This window comes from Schistocerca americana, chromosome 1 (assembly GCF_021461395.2).
Source record: "Schistocerca americana isolate TAMUIC-IGC-003095 chromosome 1, iqSchAmer2.1, whole genome shotgun sequence".
Lineage (NCBI taxonomy): Eukaryota > Metazoa > Arthropoda > Insecta > Orthoptera > Acrididae > Schistocerca > Schistocerca americana.
In genome coordinates this window covers 473,154,709-473,181,986 of record NC_060119.1, presented here as the reverse complement: position 1 = coordinate 473,181,986, position 27,278 = coordinate 473,154,709, and the positions used below count along the sequence as shown (strand labels likewise).

The window sequence follows — 27,278 nt, the reverse complement described above, 5'->3', positions numbered from 1 at the left end:
ACGCATATGCCACAACAGCACTAAGAAAAAAGGCATGCCGAAAGGTGGAAGTGGAAAGGGAAATGAATTTGAAGACAATATTTTAGAAAGGAAAGAGGAAATTAATGAAGTTAGGATATGAGTGTGGTGTCATTGCCATCAGTACTACCGCAGTTGCCATCCGGCGACAGTTGGTAGCATACTGAGAAATTTCGATAGATGCCAATAGCAGTCACTGGATGCCACTGTAGCCAATGATGTATTCTACTCAGCCTGCCTCCACCAGGTGCCGATAAAAGCAAACATCTGTAGACTGGGTGTAAGACTGCCCTGTGGCAGTCAGAACAGTTCTTCATGAGCTAGTGACAGACTACGTAGTATTCCTACTGTGTTGCTGAGTGTTGATGTCTATTTCTGAGTATATCGGACTATATTTATGGTTTGATCAAAGTTTCATAAATATATGTTTACAGACTATTTGTGCAGATTATTTATCTGCTATTGTCCAGATCTCTTCGGTGACAAAAATAAGGCCCCTGAAGTAGACGATGTTTCCTCGTGGTTATTGAGATCCTTGGGAGAGGATAACAAAACTATTCCACTTGGGGTGCAAGATAAATGAGACAGATGATATACCCCCAAAAATCAAGAAGGATGTAATAATACCAATTCCAAAAAGCCAGGGGCTGACAAGTGTGAACATCACCAAACCACCAGCTTAATTGGTATGGTTAAAACATACTGTCATGAATTATTTACAGAAGAATGGTAGAACTTCAGAATAGTTCAAATTGTGTTCTGGAGAAATGTAGATACACACATGGTAATACTGATCCCACGAGTTATCTTAGAAGATAGGCTGATGGAATGCAAACTTACATTTATAGGATTTGTAGGTTTAGGGAAAGCTTTGGATGGTCTTGATTGGACTGCACTCTCTGAAATTCTAAAGACAACAATAATAAAGTACAAGGAGAAGAAGGATATTTAAAACTAGTATAGAAAGCAGACACCAGTTAAAGAGAGTTGGAAGGACGTGAACGTGAATCAGAGGTTGTAAAAGGAGTGAGACAGGATTGTAGCTTACCCCTGATGGTACTCACTCTGTACAGTACTGTGACATAAATTTGGAAAGGGAATTAAAGTTCAGGAAAAAGAAATAAAATATTATAAGATTTACTTACATGATTGTAATTCTGTCAAAGGGCTTGGCAAAGCAGTTGAATGGAATGACTAGTGCCTTAAAAAGAGGTGAAGTTCAACAAAAGTAAAACAATGGCAATAGAATGTAGTCAAATTGAATAAGATGATGCTCACAGAATAAGATTAGTAAATGAAACACTAAAAGTAGATGAGAAGTTTTGATATTTGGGCTGTAAAATAACTTATGATGACCAAACTAAACAGGATACAAAACACAGACTGGGAAGAGCAAGAAATGAATTTCTGAAAGAGAGAAATTTGTTACAATCAAATATAAATTGATGTATTTGAGTCTTTTCTGAAGACAACTAATTGGAGCTTAACTTTTTATAATGTGGAACAGAAACTATTCAGATAAGATGAGACTGGAAGTTTTTCAATTTTGGTAATACACAAGAATGCTGAAGACTAGATGAGTAGTTCAAATAACTAATCAGGATCTCAAGTGAAGAAAATAAAATTTATGGCACAACTCGACTAAAAGAAGGAATCAGTTAATAGGATATATTTGGAGGCGTCACGGAATAATCAGTTTGATAATGGAGGGAACTGTCATGGTAAAATGATATACTAGCATGGTCAGCTGCAACCAGTCTCCAGAGTGCAGACCACAACAACAACAACAACAACAACAACAGTAATTATAATGATTCAATCTGACATCTGCTTTTTCTACAGCTAGTTTTGTGTGTTTGCCGTGGAAATCTGAGCAGTACACAATTCAACCAGCTGGCCAAATGGGAGACCCACAATGAAGCCCCATTAAACTGAATCAAGTGCTGATAATGTTGCCTCACACAAGTAAGCAGTATCTATGTGTTCTTCACTGATCACGCAACATCTGATGCAATTCACACCCCTTACATATCTTAGCAGGCCTTGTATCAACATTAAATACTAGCAACACTAATACAGTCTGATGGCCATTCTACCTATCACGGAGAATTGCAACTCTCGTAATTGTACGAAGAATAACTGTATGAAGAATAATTGTACAAAGTTACAATGACATCCAACCACACCTTCTGAGCACCTCACTTTACTTTTCTTTTCTGTTTTATTATCCCATTTACCATACAGGTATGTACAATCAAGAAGATTTTCCTTTCTTGTTTTTATTACTACCAGAAATTGCCTGTCTTTTCCCAATTTTCTTAACATATCTCTATTTCTCAACATATTGACCATTCAATGCCACACGCACATTTCAGAGGCCTGCATCTTTTTTCTCTCTTCCTTCCTGAAGATCACAATTTTTCCATCGTATAATTGAACTCCATACGAAATATTTTGTTAATGGTTTTCTCAGGCTGATTTCAATATTGCAACCTTGTCTTACACCTTTTGCCCAATTATTTTAAGCTGTAATTTTGTCCTTTCAGTCTAAGCACTGCCATATATTTTAACTACAGCGATTCATACATTGTTCAAGAATAACAAGGAGGTACACTTGGAAGAGGCCCTAGAGACACAGGAAGATCTATCAATTCGATTAAGGAGGAATGGAAACCCTTAAAAAGGGCAATTGCAGAAACTGAGAAGGCAAATATAGGTACAATAAAGGTAATTGTGAAGAAAACTTGTCACAAAAGAAACACTGCAACTGATCAGCAAAAGAAGTAATTACAAAAATGTTTACGAAGTAAAAAGGATACAGCAACAGAAGTCACTTATTACTGAAGTCAAAGGAGACCTAAAGTAAAATGGCTGCAGGGAAAATATGGCTAAATTGAAAAGGAAATGGGCTTTGAAGCAACAGATTCAGCATACAGAAAAGTTAAAATACCTTTTGGAGAAGTTAAAGACAATAACATAAACACTGAGAGTAGCAAAGCAATTTTTAGACAAACGAGAGAGAGAGAGAGAGAGAGAGAGAGAGAGAGAGAGAGAGAGAGAGAGAGAGAGAGAGAGAGAAAGTAAATGGAAAGAATATACCGAAGATCTCTACAAATGGGACAAACTCTCTCTAACATGGTAGAAGAAGAGATGTGTGGTGATCTGGAAGACATAAGGGATCCAGTGTTAGAGTCACAGTTTCGTCAGTCTTTGAAAAGATTGTGCTGAAACAAGGCAAAGGCAAAGGCAAAGGCAAAGGCAAAGGCAAAGGCAAAGATAACATTCATCCAAACTTTCTAAAGTCATTGCAGAAACTGGAGATACACCAGTAGACTTATGGAAGAATGTCATCCACACAACACAGAAGGTAGCACGGCCAGATAAATGTGAGTATTAGTCCCTGCCAACTTTAGAAGTTGAAAGAGAGTATTCCAGTCAACAACAGTAGTAAAGGAGTTTTGATATTTGGGGAGCAAAATAACTGATGATGGTCGAAGTAGAGCAGATATAAAATGTAGACTGGCAATAGCAAGGAAAGCATTTCTGAAGAAGAGAAATTTGTTAACATCGAGTATAGATTTAAGTGTCAGGAAGTCGTTTCTGAAAGTATTTGTATGGAGTGTAGCCATGTATGGAAGTGAAACATGGACGATAAATAGTTTGGACAGGAAGAGAATAGAAGCTTTCGAAATGTGGTGCTACAGAAGAATGCTGAAGATTAGATGGGTAGATCACATAACTAATGAGGAGGTATTGAACAGAATTGGGGAGAAGAGGAGTTTGTGGCACAACTTGACGAGAAGAAGGGACCGGTTGGTAGGACATGTTCTGAGGCATCAAGGGATCACAAATTTAGCACTGGAGGGCAGCGTGGAGGGTAAAAATCGTAGAGGGAGACCTAGAGATGAATACACTAAGCAGATTCAGATGGATGTAGGTTGCAGTAGGTACTGGGAGATGAAGAAACTTGCACGGGATAGGGTAGCATGGAGAGTTGCATCAAACCAGTCTCAGGACTGAAGACCACAACAACAACAACTGTATAATCAGGTTAACAGCTTGTACATTGAAGTTGCTGATTAGAATAATATACAGATGATTGGAAAAAATGGAGTATATGTTAGGTGACAACCAGTTTGCCTTTATGAAAGACTAAGATACAAGAGAGGAAGCTCTAATGCTATGCTTGATAATCAATGCACGACTTAAGAAAAATCAAGATGCTTTCATAGGATTTGTTGACATATAAAAAGCATTGGCAACATAAAATGGTGCAATATGTTTGAAAGGGAACAATAAGAAAGGAAGACTGACAAATTACTGCTCAGACTGAGAAAAGATGTAAGAGAAGGGTACGGCCTTCCTTCTATGCTTTCAACCCTGTATATCAAAGAAGCAATGGAGGAATTAAAAAGAAGGTTCAGAAGTGAGATTCAAATTCAGCATTAAATAAGATTAACACTAAGGTTCGCTGATCACATTGCTGGCCTCTATGAAAGTGAGAAACAGTTACCATAGCTGTTCAATGAGACGAATAGTACAATGACTGTGAATCGAAAGTAAACTAAGGAAGTACAAAAGTACTGAGGAGTAGCGAAGATGAAAATAGCTTAAAATCAATATTGGAGCCCATGAAGTAGTGTAAGTGAAGGAATTCTGCTACCTTGAAAACAAAATAATGCATGACAGACAAAGAAGACAGAACATTAGAAGCAGACTGGCACAGACAAGAGAGCATTCCTCGTCAAAAGAAGTATACTAGTACCAAAGACCTTAATTTGAGGGAGAAATTTCTGAGACTGTATGTCTAGAACATTGCACAGTATTAAATAGAATCATATACTGTGGGAAACTTGGGAAATACGTGAATTGATGTGTTTGAGGTGTGGCGTTACAGAAGAATTAAAAAAGTGGACTTACAAGATAATAAATGAGATGGTTCAATGCAGAATCAGTGAGAAAATGAATACATGGAAAACACTGACTAGAAGTTCCATGGTACTAGAGAGAGCTGTAGAGTCCACAAATTATGGGGAAAAAAACAGAGATTGAGATATAACCAATAAATAACTGAAGATATTGGGTGTAAGTGCTACTCTGAGATGAAGATGATGGCAAAAAGAGAAGAAGTTGTGTCAGGTTGCAATAAAACAGTCAGAAGATCAATGACCCCAAAAATTAAAAACGTAAGATCATCTCCTTCACAAACAGTCTTTCTCCTGAGAACCACAGCATAGCTATCAAATCTCATGTCTCTCTTGTTTTTTCTGAATCCAATTTGTTCCTCAGCATTCTTAAGTATTCTGTTCTCAATACTTTTGTTTAAAATTCTTAGCACAATTTTCTGCTCGATTTAGCACAATTTTTTGCTGAATGTGAGATACAGATAGTTGTTCTTTGTTCACTTTATCTCTCAGCTCCTTGTTTCTTTGAGATGGTGATCATTACTGTTTTCAGTAAGTCTTCATGGCTATTCACTAATGTCAAATATTTAATTGGAAAACTTATTTCTTTTAGTGTGTTTCAGTCAAGCACTTAAATACATCCCTATTATCGAGTCAGAACTTACAGAACTCTTACAGAAAATTCTACTCCTTACAGTTTATTATTAACGACAGAGACTGTGCTTATATTTTATGTTCTTCCATTCAACATTTTTTAGGTTCCTTTTCTATTCTGTGCTTTTCTCAGCTTTTTCTTTTTTCTTTTGACTTCCATCATCATGACATTGTGATTAATATTAATGTCTGCACTAGGGGTACCTTAAGTAGACAAAATTATTTACCTTTAGGAGGCAAAATTCTGAGTATTGCTAATAGACAGTTATAAAAGTACCAAAAACCTTTCTACCTTTCTGAACTATTAGCTCCATGCCCAAGGAGAATAGAGGGACAGGTTTGGAAAGGTTAGAAAGGTGGGGCAGGTCACTAATCGCCCCTTCATCTTTTTCTACTTTCATCTTAGGGTCTTCATAATGTGCCACTCCTTTCTAACCTCCACCAAGCTATCTTCATTTGCTCCCCTTCCCAAGGAAGGAACTAATAATTTTTGAAAGTAAATATTCCCCTTTCAGTCTACAATTGCTGTTTCAGCTGGGCACATTATGAACTGTCAATGTGTGCTGCTATGGGTTGTTTTGGATGACACACGAATGGCATAACTGTGCTCAACGAAAATTAAACGTGGTTTGTAAACTGTACTTGGTATACATGCAGCAGATAAAACAAATATACATTCTGTTAACACATTCATGTACAGAAAAACAATCAAAATGAACAATAATAATATAAAACTGTTGATTTACGGTTGAACTGTGTATGCATTTAGGAGACAATGGTACATTCGCTTTTAATATTGTCTTTTATGGAAAGGGGGTGGGGGGGGGGGGGGGGGGAGACTGTTGTGTTACAATCTAGCAACTGAAATGAATGCATAACACATTTGCTAGTAACACATTCTTCTACAGGGAATCATATGAAATTAAAATAAAGCTTTTGTTTTTAGATCTAATAATTTGAATTGGGCATGCAGCAGATAAAAATACATTTGCTGTTAAGACATCACTCTACAGGAAAGCATACGAAATAAAAATGAAATTTTACTGTACAATCTAATAACTAGCAAAGAGAAGTCCCAAGTGTGTTGGGGGGGGGAATCAACTTTTGAAACAGTGGTGTAGGTTAGGGTCCTATGTATCACACCCTGGAGTGATTCAGTGATTCACCCTAGTGGGTCCTTGTTTGCAAATAATAGATGAGGGGGAAAAAAAGAAAAAGTTTCAGAATTCTTTGCAAGAATCAATACCATTGCAACAGAGAGCACATATTATCAGCTGAAGCAGTGCAGAGGACAACACATCTGCATATTGTGCAACAGGTTGTGGATTCAAATCTTTATTGAAATGAACTTTGATCGCTATATTTTTAAATCTTGTACCAGAAGATACATTTTTGAGAGCATTGCACACTCAGTGGAAACATATTATTCTACTTCTGTTTTCTAATCAATACATCAGCAGTTTCAAACATCTAAATATTGTAATGGATAAATAAAAATAATTAAAATCACACACACAAGGATTCCAAATGGAAAAAGAGAGACAGGAACAAAAAATGTGATCTAGTAAAATAAGTTAATACAATATTTTCAACAACCTTTAATCCATATGTAAGGACTGAACACCTAGCTCTTCTGCACACAGTTCTGCCTCATTTGCTGACTTGGCAGAGCTATTGCTGATGTTGAAAGCAGCTATCTCCATTGGGTCTAAATTTGCCTTGTCCATTATATCCTCAGAACCACGCGATGAAATTCCACTGCCACTGTCTGTCTGGTCGAAGTTGAATAATTATGCCCTCAGTAGCTTTGTCCATCAGTGTGTCTCTGTGCTAGTATTCTTCCATAATAGTTTTCACTTTATCATAAGCCTTCTTCCGGTCATCTTTCGTAACGCTCTCAATTGCAGCCTTAATCATTTTTTTAAGTTGTTTGATGAAACTTTCTGTTTCATTAAATTCCAGATAAGTTCAATGCGGTTCAGATCAGAGTTGTAGGGTGGAAGGCATAACACTAAGTCCTTTCCTGGATTCATTTAAAACACTATCTACAGCACATTATGGCTCAGGTTTGTAACATTTCACAACTTCCAAGAGCTTGTTGCATGTTAAATCTGCACCGAACGGAATTTGATGCTTAATCAGCTATGATTGTGTACCTGCTTTATGAGACGATGTGTTAGGCGCCTTATTTTTGTGAACAAAATAGTGGGGTGCATTGTCTAATACCACAATACTACCACCTGGAATATTTGATATTTGGTGCTCTTGCAACCATTTTCACTGTTCATTTTGTTGTGAAAATCTTCCGATGTTGATCTTGAATCACAGATGAACTCTGCACCCTCAATCAACCCCATTTCTCCTCCCACATCAACTATTATTGCTCTCTCCAGAACTTTCATTTTTCCGTAAACATGGTACACCATTATGCTGCTAACATTTACTGACAGTATAGTGTGTTTGCACCCATGTTTCATCAGTATATGTGACAGGTTTCTTTGCAAGACAGCATGCATACCACACAACAATGTCCTCCCTCTCAAACAGAAATGTTTGCCTATTTTTATATTTTTTAAAACAATACCCTATATCTTTCAAAATTTTTCAAAAAGTGATGCTTTTCCCAATGAAATTAATGTCTGTATCCTCCTCCACCCAGTTGTGAAGCTTTCCAAGAATGGGTATCTCTCTTTTAACATTGTAATATTTCAAGAACTTTCTTTTCAGTAAACACTTATCAAAGTCAATGAGACACTTTGGTTTCTTCCTCAGTTTCTTCTTCCTTGGTGCCACAATTTTTTGAACACTCCATCTGGCTTTTTTAATGTCATTCACAATGTTGTTAACTATCCTTAGACTCTTTCCTACTGCAGCTGCTGCTCTCTCCAGAGCTCTTTCTAATGATATTAACAAACCTTTACATTTTTCTTCTCAACAGAACTGAATTATGTTGTTAATCAAGACTTTTCAATCTAAGCATACTCTTCAATAATGTATATTTGCACAAATACTATCCATTTCAGCAGATACTAAGAATACACAGTAATAGTAACCCACTATGATAATAACAAGACTGTACAATGCCAAGACACTTGCTAACTCGTGTATCATTGAGTATTGCTGGACACCTTCACCTCATCAGTATGTAAACAAAGCTTTGTTCCACATTCTGCCACCAGCAATTGTAAAATGAATAGGTAATACAACCAGCAATTCTATCTCCTTGTAATTTTATATTTGTCCACCTCATTCATTCCTACAACAAGTCCATGTTCATTTACTACGGTTCTTCCAATACCCTCTCCACCAATGGTATGTAAGTCGCCTATTACTATTTCACATTACTGTAGGTTGTCAACTACAATTATTTCTAAAATGGGATAAGTTTCTTTGACACGTTTCTCAACTAGCTGTACTGTTAGCGTATGTATATGTCTATATAATTAATAGAGCCTGGAATATTCCTTTCAGACTAATTGCAAATACCTTTCATTCCCATGTGAAAAGTCTTTCACACATTTGGCTACTTCCTTTTGTCATGATGATCCCATCCCCATTCATACCTTTAATATTCCTCTTGAAAGATACATAACAAATCCATCTTTTTATACATTCCCACAGCAAAAGAAATTATTGTTTTCATATTCTTCCTTCACCCAGAGATTTAAACAGACTTTTAACATGATCCTGTAAGTACCATGTAGGTATCAAAACAGTTTGCAGTTTAGCACACAACTCACTTTGAAACACGGTGCAGGGAAATTGCACACTGGTGTAGCAAATGATGAACATCCTGCCTCAAATGAGTAGCTGCTGGGTCTTGACTCTTCCAACTTTGAGGAGTAACACATTCACGTAGGAGCATAACAGCAGAGCCACAGAGTTCAGCTGCTGGAGGGAGATGAAGAGCCACCTGAAGTACTAGTGTGCAGAACTGAGGCACACTCAGCTGCTGCAGCTGCTCCAATAAAGAATCTTCTTCACCCTCAGGTGTGGCTCCAGTATTACTCTGGAACAAAGTTCATCAAATTACTTGAGTTAGTGAGAAATTGTCTCTGATTTGGCTGATATTAACTTCTTTTATAAAGAACACACACATTTACAAAGACTCAGGTCATTTCAAACATGTTATTCTACAGACCAATTACAAAATATGAAAAAATAAACTACACAACAACACATTCAACAAGTCTTATTGACCAATTTTATTGTCTACTCACTAAAGCTCATTCAACTTCAATACTATTATGTTCAGCCAATGCTTCAGGAATACATACCAAACAGAAATTACTATAAAGAGTGGATGTGACTAGTATATGCTTTCTATATGGAACAACAACAACAACAGAATGTTTTGTCAGAAAAAAATTATGTTTCACTTAGATAAAATCATTTCAAAGTTTGTAATTATTTTTGGTCAAAATAACACCAGTCAACAGTAAAAAGTGTAGCAACATTGACACACTGCCTTTTGGCTCTTGTCTCAGAATCTTTGGCTGACATTTGTTTAATGATTTTTCTAACATTTCGCCAGCACCAGTGGTTGGTGCTCTCAAAGATTCACCTTCCATTACTGGTGGTAGATTGGAGCCAAGTCTATGGCTGGAACTTAGATGTACTCCCTGCACTAACATCTGTGGAGGCATTTCCACGGGTAGTATTGCTGTATACATCCATCTTTACTTGCAGTTGTTGTTCGTAACCGTATGGGAATCCAATATCTATTTATCTTGAGGTTTTTCTTATTTCTTGTTAAAACTGTGGTTATGTTTTTGAATTTCACTGGCTTTCCCAAACAAATGGGTGTGGAAGCTTTTCTCCACAGCAAGAAACTAAATGTCAGCAAATTTAAATATACAGTCAGTCTCTCATAGCATGTGCTCGACCACAACCGATTTCTCCATCTGTCCCAACCTGTGATAATATTTTTGTTTGATGATCCTGGTATTGATGGATCATCTTGTCAATCCACCACGTATATGGTATACTCCCAACCCTGCAAGTGGGTCCCTTTGTCCTTTGCCAAACTAACACACACTCTTGATTTTCTCGGTCAGTTTGTATATAGTTTTTATGCCACTGCTGTGCAATAAACAGTTGATTCTCTACGTTGACCTGGTGATGTATGTCAGAAAGGTCGTACCCAATATTTCTTCAAGTTGTACCCTATATTTCTTCAAGTCACACAGTGAGGTCTTAGATTTCATGACCCTTCTTATGCAGCTGGTGGAGTAGTCATTGTCCCTCAGAACATACACTATGTGGTGCATCTCACATCTGGGGTGTTGTGACTCACATATTTGCTATAATGCTTTTCTGGTTTAGGTGATGATTTGTAAGTTTTGTCTATGCAGGTCAGTTTCTGATTACACTGTGTCCCAGGTTCTCATCATTTCTCAAGTAGGAAGGGTCGTTGGTAATCCTTTTCTGCTTCAATGGTAAATTTAATGTTGTATAAAATGTGTCACCCAGTTGAGGAATATTTAGGGATTTACTTTTAAAAAATTATTTCAAAAGCACCAGTCAAGTCTGTACAAGGTTTCTCCTAGGGTAATGTCTGCTGTGCTTTTGTGACTAAAGCTGCCTGACTTTCAGAACTGAACCAGTTCTGTCCAGTCAAAGCAACTGACAAGAAGTGCCCCCACCTCTCTGCTGAATATGCTGGTGAATTCTTGCCATCAGTTTAGCCAATAGCAAGCACGGGAGGCGAGTCATGCGTTTGATTGTTGGAGGCTTCTGGAGATCAAAAAAATGTTGCTTCTCTCTCTTGCGATCCAGAGGACCTCAACTAGAGCACATGTCTCTCTTGGGAGAGACAGCCTGTGCACTCCATGACCAACCACCAACAGATCTTAACATGTAGTGCCCCCTCTCCCATTGCCTACATTTTTAGTTTGTTATGTTTCCCACACTGACCTACATCAAATAACTTCACTCTGCAAACACCCCAAATATTCTGTACACTGAATTATACCCTCTTTATTTGACCAAATCTCCTGTTCTCATTTAACGTCAGCCTGGACACCACTCCCAATGCATGACAGCTTTACACCATGTACAGTTGCCATGGAGACAGTTCCATAACAGTACACTATCTTTGTACATTTTTGGTAACCAATACAACTGTGGCAGTAGGGCTGCTGTGTTGCACATGCCCCTGGAGAGAAGATACCTTGATTAAATGATCTGTATTGCATGGCATCTAATGTGTCTGATATCTGTCTAGTTTTTGGTATGTTGTCAAATCGAGTATGTCCTGTATCTTTGGCTCATAATCTTCAGTCCTCGTTACAAGAGTCACATACATATCTCTTGTTGGCAGGCAGAACCAATATGTTCTTGCAAGCATAAAGGTTATTGTTAGCTTGTGACTCTTCTGTTTCCCAGTTGCAAGTTGACGGTTTTGCTCAACGCAATGTCCCTTTGGTTTCAGTATGCATTCCTCAGCTTTTTCATAGTGGAAGATCCTAATTGTCATTTCACTGCTAGCAGCTATACCCTTCATAATTAAAGTTCTGGAGATGACAGCAAAATTCCCACCTTTTTGAAAGACATATATTTTCTCTGAAGCCAGTAGTAATTTATTTAGGTTGACAGCTGTACGTGAAATGTCTGGAATCAAATCGTCCATATGCTTTGAAAACCTCTCAAAATTTTTCTTCTGTTGCTCAGTAAGCCATAGGTATAGGAAGACCAACTGCCTGCTGGCAAAAACTCCTGAAAGAGAACTCTTCTTGATGAGGGCCACACTTTTCCTCTGAAAGCTGCCAGTTGATCATTATGTAAATAGCAACATGCAGTACAGTCAAACAATTGCTGTGCCTTGCCATTATACTTGGTAGATGAGAGAATGACAGAGGTATTTACCTTTTTGACAGGTAAAATGATAAAATTCTCATCTTCTCTCAAAGAACAAACCTTTCTCCTAATAACTTCTCCGACTGGAGGTGGTGTGGGTGTATGTGCAAACTTCAAAACTTTTCTGTATCACTGAGACCCCTGCATTATCTAGCATCTCTATCACAAGATTAAATGCAATGTATTGCCATGGTATACATCCTTGCAGTTAGTCAGTTACATGTTCCATGGCTCAAATTCACAATAAACATTATTATGTGAAACGTGCCAACAGAAAACATAGAATACTTACATACAACTAAATATTAAAAAATAAAAGATAATATTTGCACTGTCAGAAAAAAGATGCAACACCCTCAAGGACAAGGTCATTTTATTCACAAATGAAGTGGAGTGAAGGTAATTAATCATTTCAGGAGTACATGACGACAAATTCAGACCAACTGAGAGACACATGTCACACTAAAGGGGGCCCAACAGTTGCATCAGTACACAGTAACTCCCCACCCTGGACGGTGCCGAGGTGGGCGGTAGTGGGAAGAAGAGCCGCGCTCATCGACTGTCTTGGGCGGGGAGGAAGGGATGCCCGAGGTATCCATGATGGCCGACCCAGAGTCCAGGGCGGGGGAGGGAGCTGCCAATCCACCCGGGGGCAAGGAGGGCCGGTATAAGTGTAATTTCGTAAAAATAATTCCTAGTGCTGGCGATGTTGAGAGGTCCACCCTGGAAGGTGAGAGTGGGGTCCGAAAAGCATAACCAAGGGTTTATGATCTGTCAGTAGGATAAACTTTGCCCCAAAGAGATAGGTGTGAAATTTTTGGACGGCGAATACGATTGCTAGGGCCTCCTTTTCAATCTGGGAGTAGATCCGTTTTGCTAGGGTCAACGTCTTAGAGGCATAAGCGATGGGCTCTTCAGAGCCATCGGCATCCCGATGAATGTGGATGTGAGGATGGCCCCTATGCCGTATGCCAATGCATCAGCCACCACAACCAAGGGCGGTCCGGAGAGAAGGGAGTAAGGCAAGGGGCATACTTCAGCATCATCTTTAAACGGAGAAAAGCCTGGTCACACGCAGGAGTCCAATCACAAGATACCCCTTTGCGACGCAAGTGATTGAGGCATTGAGCAACAGAGGCAGCCTGGAGCAAGAACTTTAAGTAATAAGTAACCTTGCCCAAAAACACCTGGAGTTCAGATGAGTCCTTGGGATGAGGAATGACCTCAATGGCCGCGACATTGTGACCCGAAGGGCGAAGGCCATCCTTGCTAAGCCAGTGGCCTAAGTATTCCACTTCCGGTTGAAAAAAACAACACTTGTCCAGCCAACAGCGTAAACCTGCAGATTGCAGAGTGTGAAATAAGGGAATGCCCGGTGACCAAGACGTCATCCAGATAATTCACAGGTGGGGATAGGCTATTAAGCTGCTTCAGGAACCACTTGAAAATGGCTGGCGCTGAAGAGACACCAAACGGAAGGTGCTTGTACTTGTATAACCTGAAAGGTGTGTTGATAACCATGATGGTCTGGGACTTGGCATCGAAGGGTAACTGGTGGTATGCCTCAGCCAGGTCGATCTTGGAAAAGTACTCGCCCCCAGCAAGCTTGGCAAGAAGGTCTTCCTGTAGGGGAATGGGTAAGTGTTGACGAGGGACTGAACATTGACAGTAGTGCCGAAGTCCCCACACAGCTGAAGGGACCCATTGGGCTTCCGTATGACCACCAATGGTGTTGCCCAGGCACTGTATGTCACAGGCTCCAGAACACCAGCAGCCTGGAGCTGATCAAGTTCCTGCTTGACCACTGGCTGTAAGGCCACCGGAACGGGCCAGGCCCGGAGAAAGCGAGGCTGCGCACCCAGCCGAAGTGTGGTGTGCGCCTGAAAATCGGAAGCACATCTGAGATTCAGAGCAAACAACAATGCAAAAGCGGAGCACAGATCGTCCAAGTCCTGAAAAGGAACATCCGTGGAAACGACCTTAAATTCATTGGAAATTGAAAAGCCAAACAGCTGAAACGCATCCAGGCCAAAAATATTTGAAGCCGACGGATGGGTAGGAGCCGGGGAACATGTTTGTAAGTTGCCTGGACGACAAACTGCCCGTGAAGGGGAATGGAACCATCTACGTAGGCGACCAAACACCGAGAGGGAGGTGACAACTCAGGAGAGCCCAGAAGGGTGTACGTCGCCATATTAATCAAGGAAATGGTGGCCCCAGTGTTGACCTGAAAACTGACATCCTCAGTTAAAAGGTAGAGTGTGAGGAAAAGCTTCTGCACTGATGGGTCATCCTGTGGGACTACCGATTGCAGAGCATGGACAGAATCTTGAGGCCCAGGAGGGGCAGGACTGGAGCGAGTCGAGCGACTACGACAAACCGATCGGATGTGGCCCTCCTTGTTACACAGTGTGCCCGTTTTCCAGCGGTGGGGACAATCAGCTCGAGAATGTGCGATAAAGCACTGTGGGCAAGATGGAAGTGGGCCGCGTGACCTGTGACGAGGGGAGACCAGACGTGCCAATGCCATAGAGACGTCAGACATAGAGGAGTCCCGACGGTGCTGGCCTCTGTTGGCATGGCCACATCGACGGCGTGAGGGCGAACCCCGCCGAGACGCATCGATCGCCGCCACTTGCAGCCATGCCGTAAGATGCTCGTTAGCCACCTGAGCACTTTCAAAGGAGTGTGCAATGCGGAGAATCTCTTCCAAGGAGGGGTTATTGAGTTTCAACGCTGCAGTGCGGACCTCAGGATTGGTACCCAGCTGAACCACCACACCCCGGATCAGAGAGTCCGCATACGAAGCCTTACACTCCTGATTGGTGCACGTGGAAAGAGAGAGAATGTGTCTGGGGAGCCCCAAGACAAAAACTACGACCACTGCAAGGAGTCACCTGTGACTTGAAAAGCCGTGAAACGTTTTTTCAGCTGATGTAAGTATGTTTCCCAGTCTTCTTTTGTGTCATTAAATGGTGGGAATAACAGTGGATGTGGGAAAGCATTGGACACCCGAGGACTCAGAAGCTGTTGTGGTAATGCATCCCGGGCATCGACTTTGTCCGTTAGCAACCGCAGCGACTGTTGTAAGATGTCTGCTGCTGCTGCATGAGCTGCTGCTGTTGCTCCAGAAGACAGACCAACTTCGCCTCCATGCTAGCAATGACCACCGTTTACTTCGTCACCAAAAATGTTGTAACCGCTACCAGAACCGCAGCGGGGTTGCCGTGAAGGAAAGCATGATGGGACCCACGGAGCAGCCCCGAGTGAGACCTTACGAACCACAACAAGCAAGAAACAATGGAGTCACAAGAAGACCTCACGAATCAACCATGTCCACTCGTACACAGATCAAAGTAACGTAAATACGCTGTGTGAGGCGAGATGTCAATAGACGCATGCAAAGATTACACTGACTGGCTGAGCAAGAGACAGGTGCTTGAATACATGATTGGGGACGCCGCTATTGGCCACTGGGACTGCGTGTTCCACTGTGGCGCCCTCACATTAAACGTGGGCCTGGAGGCGCACACTGCCACGCCTTATGGCACAATGGTGCAGAGACCTGTAGGGGTCTTCGACATCCATGCCGTCTGGCACGGATTCAAAATCTGCGCCACGCGGTACCGGTGCGTGGCGATAACAGCTTGTGCAATGTAGCGGGCACTGGTAACTTTGCCTTGTCATGAACCAATGCACTCTCGAATAGGCAGCTCACCAACTCTACATCACACACGTATATGTCCACCGCTCACACTCAGACAGTGTACTCTTTTCATGACAACAGAGCGGCCATGCTTGGTGGTATCATGGTGTCAGTTGTAACCCATCAAGAGAGATACACATGATTTTAACTATTTCCCAATGGTTCCTGATGACACAGCAAGTAAACGTGTCCAAATTTCATCCCTGGATGATGCTCGGTCAGCCACCACTATTCAAAGAATGTGTCAATCTTGGCATGCACCTGTGCCACATGAATGTCCAGAGCCTACTGTTCAGGTGTATGTTCCGCAGCCACTGTTGAAAGCAGTGACACAACACTGAGACACTGTCCCTAACATGTGCAGCAATCCTTCAATACTTCTATCCAGCTACCCAGAGGCCCACAATGCGACAATCTCTAAGTGGCTGAAGCTTTTCAGTAGGAATATATATTCATGGGTGGGGCATGGATGTACCCCAGAATGAATGTTGCAAACATTACTCGCCTCTAAATTCAGCACAGCTCCTGCCTGCAGTGTGCAGACAGGTCTCCTGAGAGCCATCCAATTGCTGATGACCATGACAAATGAACCACTAACCCTAAAAACCCTTCAGTATGCACTTTTTATACCCTGGTGCATTTAATCTATATCTGAAAAATATTGGGAAGTGTGTCACAATCTCTTACAGCTGCATATTTGACCCCTTTCTGTGCTGAAGTTATATCCATTAAAGGGTAATGGTTATCTCTGTTACTCGCCAACTTACTTGTTAGAAGTGTTGTTTATAACAAATTTCATAACTGAATAAATTTACTGTGAGGCTGTGATGTGGTTGATAGTCCCAGTTGCTTAAAGTGATGCCTGAAACAGGTATGTCTGTGAACCCTGTACATAGTTCTAATTATTATACTCTGTGCAATGAATATTTTGTGCCTAAGTGAGCAGTTGCCCCATAATATTATCCCATAATATGTCAGTGAATGAAAATATGCAAAATACATTAACTTGTTGACTTCTGTATCCCCAAAGCTGGCAATTATCCTTATGGCAAAAGCAACTGAAACTAAAGTTTTTGGAATGTCTACTATATGGTAATTAAAATTTTAAGTTTTCATCGATATGTGCACCTAACTGCTTATAATTTTCTATCCCATTTATTATTTCTGGTCAGTAAACAAGGTTACTTCAATATTTCTGACAATACAAAATTGGATGAACTCTGGTTTTTCCAAGTTTAAAGCTAGTCATTTTGTGCAGTTCAGTAACTTCTATGAAAACATCATTTACTACTTTCTCTGTTGATGCTTCTTTGCTCAGCTTCCCAACAATGATTGTATCATTTGCAAATAGGAATAAGTCTGCCTCCTGATTCAAATAAAATGGCAGATCATTAACATAAAGCAAGAACAGTTACAGGCCAATGATCGGACCCTATGAGGGCTCCCATTGTAATTTCTCTCAACAGAGATGTTGCATCTGTCTTTGTATTGCTTGAACAGCTGACACAGTATGAAATGTGATTGGTTAAGTATCCCATTGTGACACAGTTGGGTGGGAACCCTGGAGTACATTACCTTCCCAAAATTTTTAGAAAATGATATAGGAGACAAAATGGGAATGGTTACTAAAATGGGAATTGTTACTGACACCTGTTGAGTCATCCTTTTTATAGTGTCCTAACACTTGCATATTTCATTTTTTTCTAGAAAAAACACCCTGAATTAATGGTGCATTACATGAGTGATAACATTACATTTTACAGACCCACAATGTCTTGGTGTCTTATTTGAGATATTATCCACCTCATATGAACTACACAATATAAAAACTACAAATAATACATTTCCCAATAGCAACTCTCAAGGACATGCTTCTATGTTCTTATCCATGAAGAATTTACTTATTTCCACATTTTTGTTTTTATATCCCTTTTTTATGAATGTGACAACTCCTTTATCCACATTAGTTCCATATGAATATTCAGCTAACTTCTAACCACTTACATTAAAGATTTTCTAACCCTTGGTTATATGGTGTTCAGACAGGGAAATTACATCAGTTTCTTCCCAACTTCTAAGGTCTTGCAAACAAACTAAAAATTCATTAACTTTATTTTTTACCCCCTTAATATTTTGACGAAGCACTTTCATTTCATTTTTCCTTCTATTATTATAAGATGAACATGGGACAGCTGACAATTTAATTTTCTTAAATCTGTCTGAATTCAGTATTTGTCCTAAAGTCAGTATCTCACCTGACTCCCATAACCACTGCATTTTTCCTGTGTGTGCCGGTGGTCCCCTTATGTTTTCTGCTAATAGATCTGCTACCTTGACTTTACTCTCCTATTCATGCAAGCCCCTGAGAAGTATATCCCCACCTTCTTACTGGAACAGCAACAATACAAAATTCTGCATCCATCTGAAGGAGCCCTCTCAGTTGCATGTTCACTTGCTTTACAGCAGAGTTACGACAGGACTTGTCACGGTGTCATGGAACCTCCACAAAATCTACACTTGAGTGTTCGGTAGCTTCTTCTATTTTGTCCAGGTCATCCCTAATACAGTATTTTTTGTTTTCAGCCAGGTTGTTCCCAGCTCACTCAAGTATTAACATCTGTTAACACAAAACTTGTAGTAAGGTATTCTGCAGCTAATTTTTCCTGTAGCTGCTGGTCTACACCCCTCTTTGTACTGCTTCCTAACAGCAGAACTATTCTTTTCCTGTTCGTTTTCACCCGACTTATCGGTAAGTTTTTTTCCGCTTTGTACTGCTGCACCCTCGATTTCTCTACATCTGTAGGAGGGTCCTCCTCCTCCAGTTATGGTAGTAAGCAAAATCTAATGCTTAATGGAATTTCAAATTTGCCAACAAAATTTTCTCCTGTTGCCCTTTATTTGCCATTTTATCCCAGCATCCAATCTCTTTTCACAATCTACAATTCCATGGAAAGCCCCATTGATCACACCATTCCCTTCCCCACAGCAATTGTCCAATGAAACCATAACCTATAACTTTTGCAAAACACTCCCTGTTCAACTAACCTGCAGCAACATTCGCTCTTATCGCACATGGCTGAATCACTATATGTTAAGACCTTCAGTCAGTCATATTTTGCAGTTTTTGTGTTGCCCGCTAAGCATACACCCAAGCACAAGACTATTGGTGAAATATTCAACAATATCAAGGACACTGAGGCACAGCACATACTGCAAGCTAACTCACTCCTATCTATATCTGCCGACTGCAAGTTGTTACCACAATGCACCATCCTATTGTGTATTCACAATCAGGTTCACAGAGGACATGTCACTCCCAAACCTGACAACCTGCCTGGTGAGCTTCAACTTACAAAAAAAGTTTTTTTGCAGATCATCGCTTCTGAGAAACAAATTTACTGTACCAGGAACCAAAACGAAAACACCGAGACATTCACTACTACACATTTCTTGCTGTAGTTTGGTGGTAATTCTTTATGAATCAGAAGAATCGTCAAACAATGTAAAATCCAGGATGGAATGTAACAATACCATAGAAGGAAAGTCGCTACTCACCATATAGTGGAGATTCACACAATTACAGCTTTTGGCCATTAAGGCCTTTGTAAGCAGTAGACACACACACACACACACACACACACACACACACACACACACACACACAAACACGACTTGCACACACATCTGCAGTCTCAGAGAGCTGAAACCACACTGCGAACAGCACCACCAGTGCATGATGGGAGTGGCGACTGGGTGGGGTAAGGAGGAGGGTGGGGTGGGGAGGGGGAGGGATAGTATTGTGGGAGCGGCGGTCAGTGAAGTGTTGCAGTTTAGACGGAGGGCAGGAGAGAAGGTATGGAGGGGGAGGGGGTAAGTAGCGGAAAGTAGAGAAAGAAAAAGAAGAAACACTTTTTGTTGTGCCTATCGTGACGCAGCTTCTCAGCTATATGGGGAGTAGCAACTTTCCTTCTCTAGAAGAATCATCAACATACACAATATTAAATATGCTTTTGTCCCCTACAAAACTGAATAATTTGTTGGGTCCTACAAAACACAATCTCAGCCTTGAGAAACAAAGCGTGCACAATATTTTCATATATTGGACACACAATTTTCATGCTGACCATTGTGATGAATATGATCATCATAACTGCTTAGGATAATCAGATAAACCTGCAAATTCTATTAACAGTCTCACATTTCTGGAACTGCCTTATAAAGGAGGTTATTTATATTTGCATTAGAAATAATCTTTATCAATAGAGATTCAGGATTCCAGCTAAGTATGGCATCGAAACCTGCACTTCTGCCTTCAGAGCACAATGACAAAAATAGGAATTCCCAATAACAGCCCCCCCCCCCCCCCCTCCCTCCCTCCCATTGCACTGTGGAAGACCCATGTGGCTGTAAATTTTAGTTTGCATCTTGGCTACTGCAACACCCAACAGTAGCACCAGCTTCCTACTGCACATGTGGATGTCCACACGTTGGTTCCTTATAGGAGGCTCTCAATACCCTACCGTCATCAATCTGGAAGGAACTTTGTCATGCACATGCTGCTTCTGGACATGGACTGCATAAGAAGACTGGCAGCTGCTACTTGCTGGCAGTAATTGGCTGCAACCACCTAAAGATGTCAAGCTGTTGCCTTGAGGAATTATGAAATTTATACAAGGATCATAAATTCAAGTTGAATGAAGATGTCTCTTCAATAACAACCTTACAAGAGAAATGTTGGTAAAGAGAGGAGGAAGATTATCAGGCATGGTCAGTTGAAGAAATTAGCAAATCATTCATCTTAAGTGTTTTAGGAAAGCTATGAAAAACAGAAATCTGGATAAATCGATAAGATTTGAATCCAGATCCTCATCAATGAATTTGTAGGGGCACACTGCTCATTCAGGGTGTATACGTGGACAAGGAAAAAAATTCCCGGACTTTTTCCGGATTTCCCGGTTAAAAATACACTTTCTCCCGGGTGACAGTATACTTTCCCTTATCAATCCTTTGAATGGTTATGGTTTTATACACAGGCGTACAATTTCCCGACACTTTAGAAAACAAAACTCAGGGAAAAAAAGACACATTTTTGAAATATGTTTGAAGTGCAGCAACATGTACGCTGCGCATTTTCGTATTACGAAAATATACACTGGAATCCCACCACAATACCGCATGTTACTTTCCGAATCATTGAAATCGAGATTTCGATGCGCTTTTGTAAGCCGTTCGTAGCTCATGTCACGTGATCTCGCCAGCCGAAGACAGCGGATATTAAGAGCATAAGACACATGATGTAGTCAGCCAACAGCAACATCATTGTTAAGTAGCATGAACACACAAACAGGGAAAGTTAATAGTTTAAATTAATATACATAGTGTCACTACAAGAAAAGCAAAGCTTTCACATATAATATTGGTCTCAAGCTGGAAGAGAAGCTAAGCTTTCACATATACTGTTGATTTTTTTTGCACGTGTTACACTTGAAGATATTATCACACAAATGTGCCAGTAAAATTTTTAATAATGACATAAATGTCTGATCTTCAGGGTTCGAAATTCTTCTAAATGGCTCATCATCAAGGTGTTGATTTTTAAATCTAAATGGCTCGTCATCAAAGAGTTGATTTTTAAATGAGAGTCAAACACTCTGTGATTTAATAAATTCTTGGTACATTCTTGCACATAGTTCAACTTACGTAAAATGGTATTTACTTTGAAAGTAATGCTTTTCAAACCACTATTCGCAATATTTTCCTGCGAACTGTTAGAAATAGGTTCATTTCAGCAGTTCCCAGAGAGCGCAGATAACAGGCGACACCACGCTTGGGTAGCTATCATGACGTAGGAAGCCTGTATGTACGTACGTGTAAAACATTGAAAGATCATACATTATGTCATAAAAGAAACAAGACATCAGAGGATACTCCAAGAGCATTGGAATTTTGTGAACCATACTAAAATGTGCAAATTTAAAGTGCATGCTTAAAGTGCACATTCGTATGTCCATATTCCCAATGAGGCAGACCTCAACCTGATATTAAGCTTTTGAGTGTGGTTTTCGGGATGTAAATTTTCATGGAGCACCAGTGCTGTATTATATCATGTTTGGTTCTTTATTACGGCATAATGGAATACGTGATAGAAAATGAAAAACGTGCACTTGAAATGCAGCGAACAATTGAAACTAGCCAGTACTGTGGAATTAAACATTTCGTTTCAAATACATTGACTGTCTCTGCGGAAAAGGTTAATAAAAGTCCAATTTCTTTAGCAAACATATAAAAATAACTTCATTGTTCTGCAAGGCAATTAATGCTGACTGTCAGAAAGGTGGAAATAAAAGAAAATCTGAAACTAATGACATATTTCAGCCTTCCATAATTATGTGAATGTGTTTTAATTCACTTGATAGCTCCTGGTCACAGATATCCGTTTTGTTTTCATTTGATGTGAGAGTAAACAAAGGGGAAACAGCAAGATCACTAAATGTGAACACGGGTCACGTGAGGGCTATCCACTATACCTCAGACTGCTCTGCGCATCAGCCCTGGATCTACAACATTTGCGAACTGGGTCAATACTAAAAAAATCGAATTTTCAAAATATGTTCATCTTGCAGCGCACATCTTTCTAAAAAATCTGAAACATAAAACATATGTATTTAAGGAAATATTATTTGGTCTAAGTATGTCAAAGTGCAGTTCCACGCCTCTTCATAAAGCATTTTTCTACCGCACAACCAAACTGTATTCAGGAGAGTGGAAATTGAAATGTCCTGTGGTGCCTCTCCTGCTCCCATCGGCCGGTTTGACAAAAAAAAAAAAAAATTAATAGCGGATGGGATTATTTGTACAAGAACTCTTCAGAAAATCTAAACTCTTTATTGCCTATTAGTTAATAACTTGCTGTTTTGCGTGACATAAAATTAAATATAGGATGTATAAAACCAATGCTGACAAGAGATAAGCAAGAAATTACACATTTCTTCAAACCTTAGCTCCTAGCATTTTTTCTCTCTAATCTTGCTACAGCTTTACATGGCATGCTTTCCTTTCTGCGAAAGAATCTATTACCTCATCAAAGTTTGTCAAACGTTTTGCTACATGAAAAATCGAAATGTCGTTATCTAATACTGAAAAAGCTGTTAATACAATAATACCCAAGACTGTGTGGTTTCTCGATCTGATTACATCTATTTTGTCACTGTCTGCTAGATAAAACAAAAAAGGCCTTTCTAATATGACAGCAATTTTGTAACACACCAAATAAACGAGACTGTTTTGGCACAAATGGCCATTTTTATAACACGACAGAATATAATCCACGAAGTACCAATATCAAATGCCTATTAGGCCTACTGCATACAAGCAAAAAGCTTTATGTTAGGAAATAGTTCACATTTCAATCATACGCACCAGCTTCTCAAGCATGAGATCGAAAAGTAGTTTTCGGAAATTTTTATATAAATTTGGAATCATCTTATTCTTCCATAATTTGTGTGATGTCCCCGTTTCTTCTCCTTCACGTTCTAACAAACAATCTTGTAATCACCAATTCTGTAGCTATTCCTGCCACTGTCAAAATCTGTTCGCTGATTAACTTCACTAACCCTGCCAGAATCACAGGTTTAGTTATCCCACGATTATTTTCCAGATAGGCATTATTACGTGTTCGAACAACGCGTTTTCCGCATTACTTCCAGAATAGAACTTACGCGGCTGCTAGCCAGGGACTGTACTACTGGTGATTACTAGTGTAGCAATCTGGCCAAAAATGTTCTGTCAAAACTTAATTTTCTTGGATACACCGAGAAGATAATACATAATCTTTCTTACCTGTTATTCCTGTCAGTTGTTTATTTCCATTCTGGTAGTCTGAATCTATGGATTTTGCTAGTAATTATAACAATGCTGATCATTCGCAAACCCAATCAACCACATAATCAGACAGGGATTGGCATTCATCCGTTCGGCTTTACTTCCTCAGCTCATATAGCCCCGTCCCCTTTTGTCTGCGTACAGTTTATTTCTAGATGCGATGAGGATTCTCCTGACAGAGACATAATGTATACTATGCATGCATTCAAAAGTCAACTTATCATTCATTCAGAAATCAACTTTAAATGTATTCAAAAATGTTCCAAAGCCAACAGGGAAGGGTTTCAAAATCATCTAAATAATCGATAGACAAACGTGCGCTGGATGCTAGGTGCTTTGTGAAACAAGTTTTTTTTTCCCTCAAGGATATGAATTTGGTGCCCCCTTTTCCCAGTAGCATCTAGCTGCTTGCTGCGACTGCTTCCACAGCCAACAGCCACATTCCTGTAGCCAGAAGCGGGGAAATCTACTACTCAAACGTGACCCAACTGCACATGCGCACGAGTCCGCGCGTAACTGCTAAAAGAAATCGAATGTAAACAGTTGCGACTTCACGCACATTGGAGGCAATTTGTTGTTATGAAGCACTGCATAGTCTTCCTTTGACACATTTTCAATTGGCAGACACTTGCATGAGCAGTGTGTGTCGTTGTTGTATATGACACATTTCCTTTGCAATTTAAGTTATTTTCATTTTTTTTTCCTCTCGTTTATGTTTTATTGTTGAAGCATTATTCTGCAGTAGCAGGATACAGTAATATGCTTTTTTAGAGTATCGGTTCTTACCAGTCAAAATTACAAAAATTTAACTGAAAACTAAAACAATGAAAAATTCCTGGAATTCTAAAAATATCCCGGGTTTTTCCCAGTTTTCTCCCGGATGAAAAAATTCCTGGGTTTTTCCTGGATCTCCCGGTTGTCCCGGGTTGTATACAACCGGTCATTGAAAGCAGTTAACTAAACATATTAATTTACATTGTGAGTTTTCACTGAATTAAACTAGGAATCACCCAATACACCTTTCACTGACAGTGAGCAGCACACTGCATGCAGTATATTTGCCATACCACTACATTACAACTAACATCTGGGTCATAGTCTCTCACCCTACACACTACGTACCAATTTACTACCGTAATAATTATAAAGTGCGATGAAATGAACTCTGAGTAATGTAAGACAGATTTCACTTTTAATCAATTATGGTAATTGTGGAAGAAACTTACACTAGGCCTGATATTGTTTCTCTCCTGGTCCTGAATGCTGAGTATTTCCTCATTTCTGTCTATTTGTCTCCCTCTTTTTGCTGTAACTGTGCTGTTGTTTTGCAAATAGTCACCTGAGTCCAAAGTTCTTTCTGATCCGAAGGATGTACTACTGACTGCTACCTCTCTGCTGGTGCATATCTGAAAAAACAGGGAATTTGCAAAAATGATACACACTGTTAAAATGGACTATAGTAAGCAGAAGACAAAGTTCATTTCATTTTTCATGCAAGTAAAATACTTGCTAAATGTGTGTATTTGTTTTAATTTTGGTTGCTATTGGCAGAGGCAGCTACAACCTAAAAAAAATTAAAATAAATAAAAGACACACTTGTGTTTGTTGTCTTGTTTGGTTTCAGTTGCCTGAGACTGCAGAAATGTGTGTGAGTTGTGTTCGCGTGAGTGTGTGTATGTGCATATGTGTGTGTGTGTGTGTGTGTGTGTGTGTATTGTCACAAAAAGGCCAATGGCTAAAAGCTTTAACTGTAGCGTCTTTTTGTTGTGCCTATCTGCGATTCAGCATCTCCGGTATATGGTGAGTAGCAACTTTCTTTCTCATAATATTATTACATTCCATCTGGGATTTTCCATTGTTTGATTTTTGTCTTGTAAAATACTTATTCAAGACAAATGAAGTGCTGTGGTCTTATTTACAGCAAAAAGACCAGATGCAGAAAATCTAAGTTAGTAGATATGAAATTAAATGTTGGATAGATATGACTAGGCACAGATTATTTCTAGTACTAAAAGTCTACGACAACAAACTGAATAAATAAGACAGCCTGAGTACTCTTGTTATGTTGCAAATATCATTGTTTAGAATTAGAAGCAAACATCAACCTGTTACTTTCAGTTGCAGAGGTTTAACTACTAAAGGTGGCATATTCTTAAATGTAATACAACTGTGAATTTGTAAATGGAAGAAAATCTTCTGAAATCCCTCAAATCACTTGAAAAATCTAGAAAGAATATATGAAAGAAAGAAATACAGAAAGAAAGAAAAATTAAGGTTCAATGTCCCGTCAATGTTGAGATCATAAGACATGGTAAAATATTAGAAGGTGCTTGATAAAACAAGTGTCTAAAAATGACTGGCACAGAATATTCTACACTGTGGCACTGTTTTTACACAGACTGGGTACTGTTTCCTTCCTATAGGTATCTGATACAAAGATTGCAGAACCCGCAATTGCTCAATGTAGAAGAGGTGCATAGAAAAATGTGCACTGCAGAAAAATATGACCTCCTCAAAGAAAGCAGCCATTTGACAGTATCAATGTCTATTCTGAGGATGTGGATAATATGGTATGTGGCTGCAACCAATGTTATTAATACAGAATATGATAGCTTTCATGGATAAAATAACAATAAACAATCTGATTTGTAAAACTGTAGTGATAGATTTCAAATAAAAACTCCTTTTCTTCTTCTTCTTTTTTTTAAAGGGAAGTTAAAAACACATTGTAATGTCCAGAGATGGAGGGCACATATGGAACAGTTACTCAGCATCTCTTGGACTAAAGAACAATCAGAAGACTGGATCAGATGTGCAGAAATATGTCACTGATAGTATCCACAAAATTCCTTTAATAGAAATTGATGTGCATACAAAGGGAGAGAAGTGTGCATGTATGTGTGCAGGGAGTGGGAGTAGCATGTTACATTAAACAGCCAACTCCAACAGGACCACATAACTAAATAGAACCATAGAAGCAGGTAAAGAGGTCCTCAATTACAAAACACCTAGTAAGATGTTGATTTCACATTCTAGCTACCATTTTTGTAATTGTTGACAACAGAATGTTGGGATAATTGTCTACTAATGTAACATCAATTCTCCACATGCCAAACCAAGAGTGGTTTCTGCTCTTAAATGAAACAGATACCCTTCATACCACATATCATCACTAATAAAGTATACAGACCTGTGAGTAAAATTTACTGATGTTTGGTATTGCATCAGATTTCACAGCAACGCAAAATAACAATCAA

The 27,278-nt window shown here is 39.5% G+C and overlaps 1 protein-coding gene across 1 annotated transcript in view; it reads right to left on the bottom strand.

Moving 5' to 3' along the window:
- LOC124603708 (rotatin) overlaps positions 1-27,278 on the bottom strand; it is a 417,493-nt gene that overhangs the window by 304,810 nt on the left and 85,405 nt on the right. Inside the window, exons 6-7 of the mRNA XM_047136418.1 lie at positions 25,248-25,427; positions 9,317-9,585 (exon numbers count right to left, since the gene is read on the bottom strand). Of these exons, the coding sequence (XP_046992374.1) occupies positions 9,317-9,585; positions 25,248-25,427 (449 nt within the window). The remainder of the gene's footprint in view (positions 1-9,316; positions 9,586-25,247; positions 25,428-27,278) is intronic.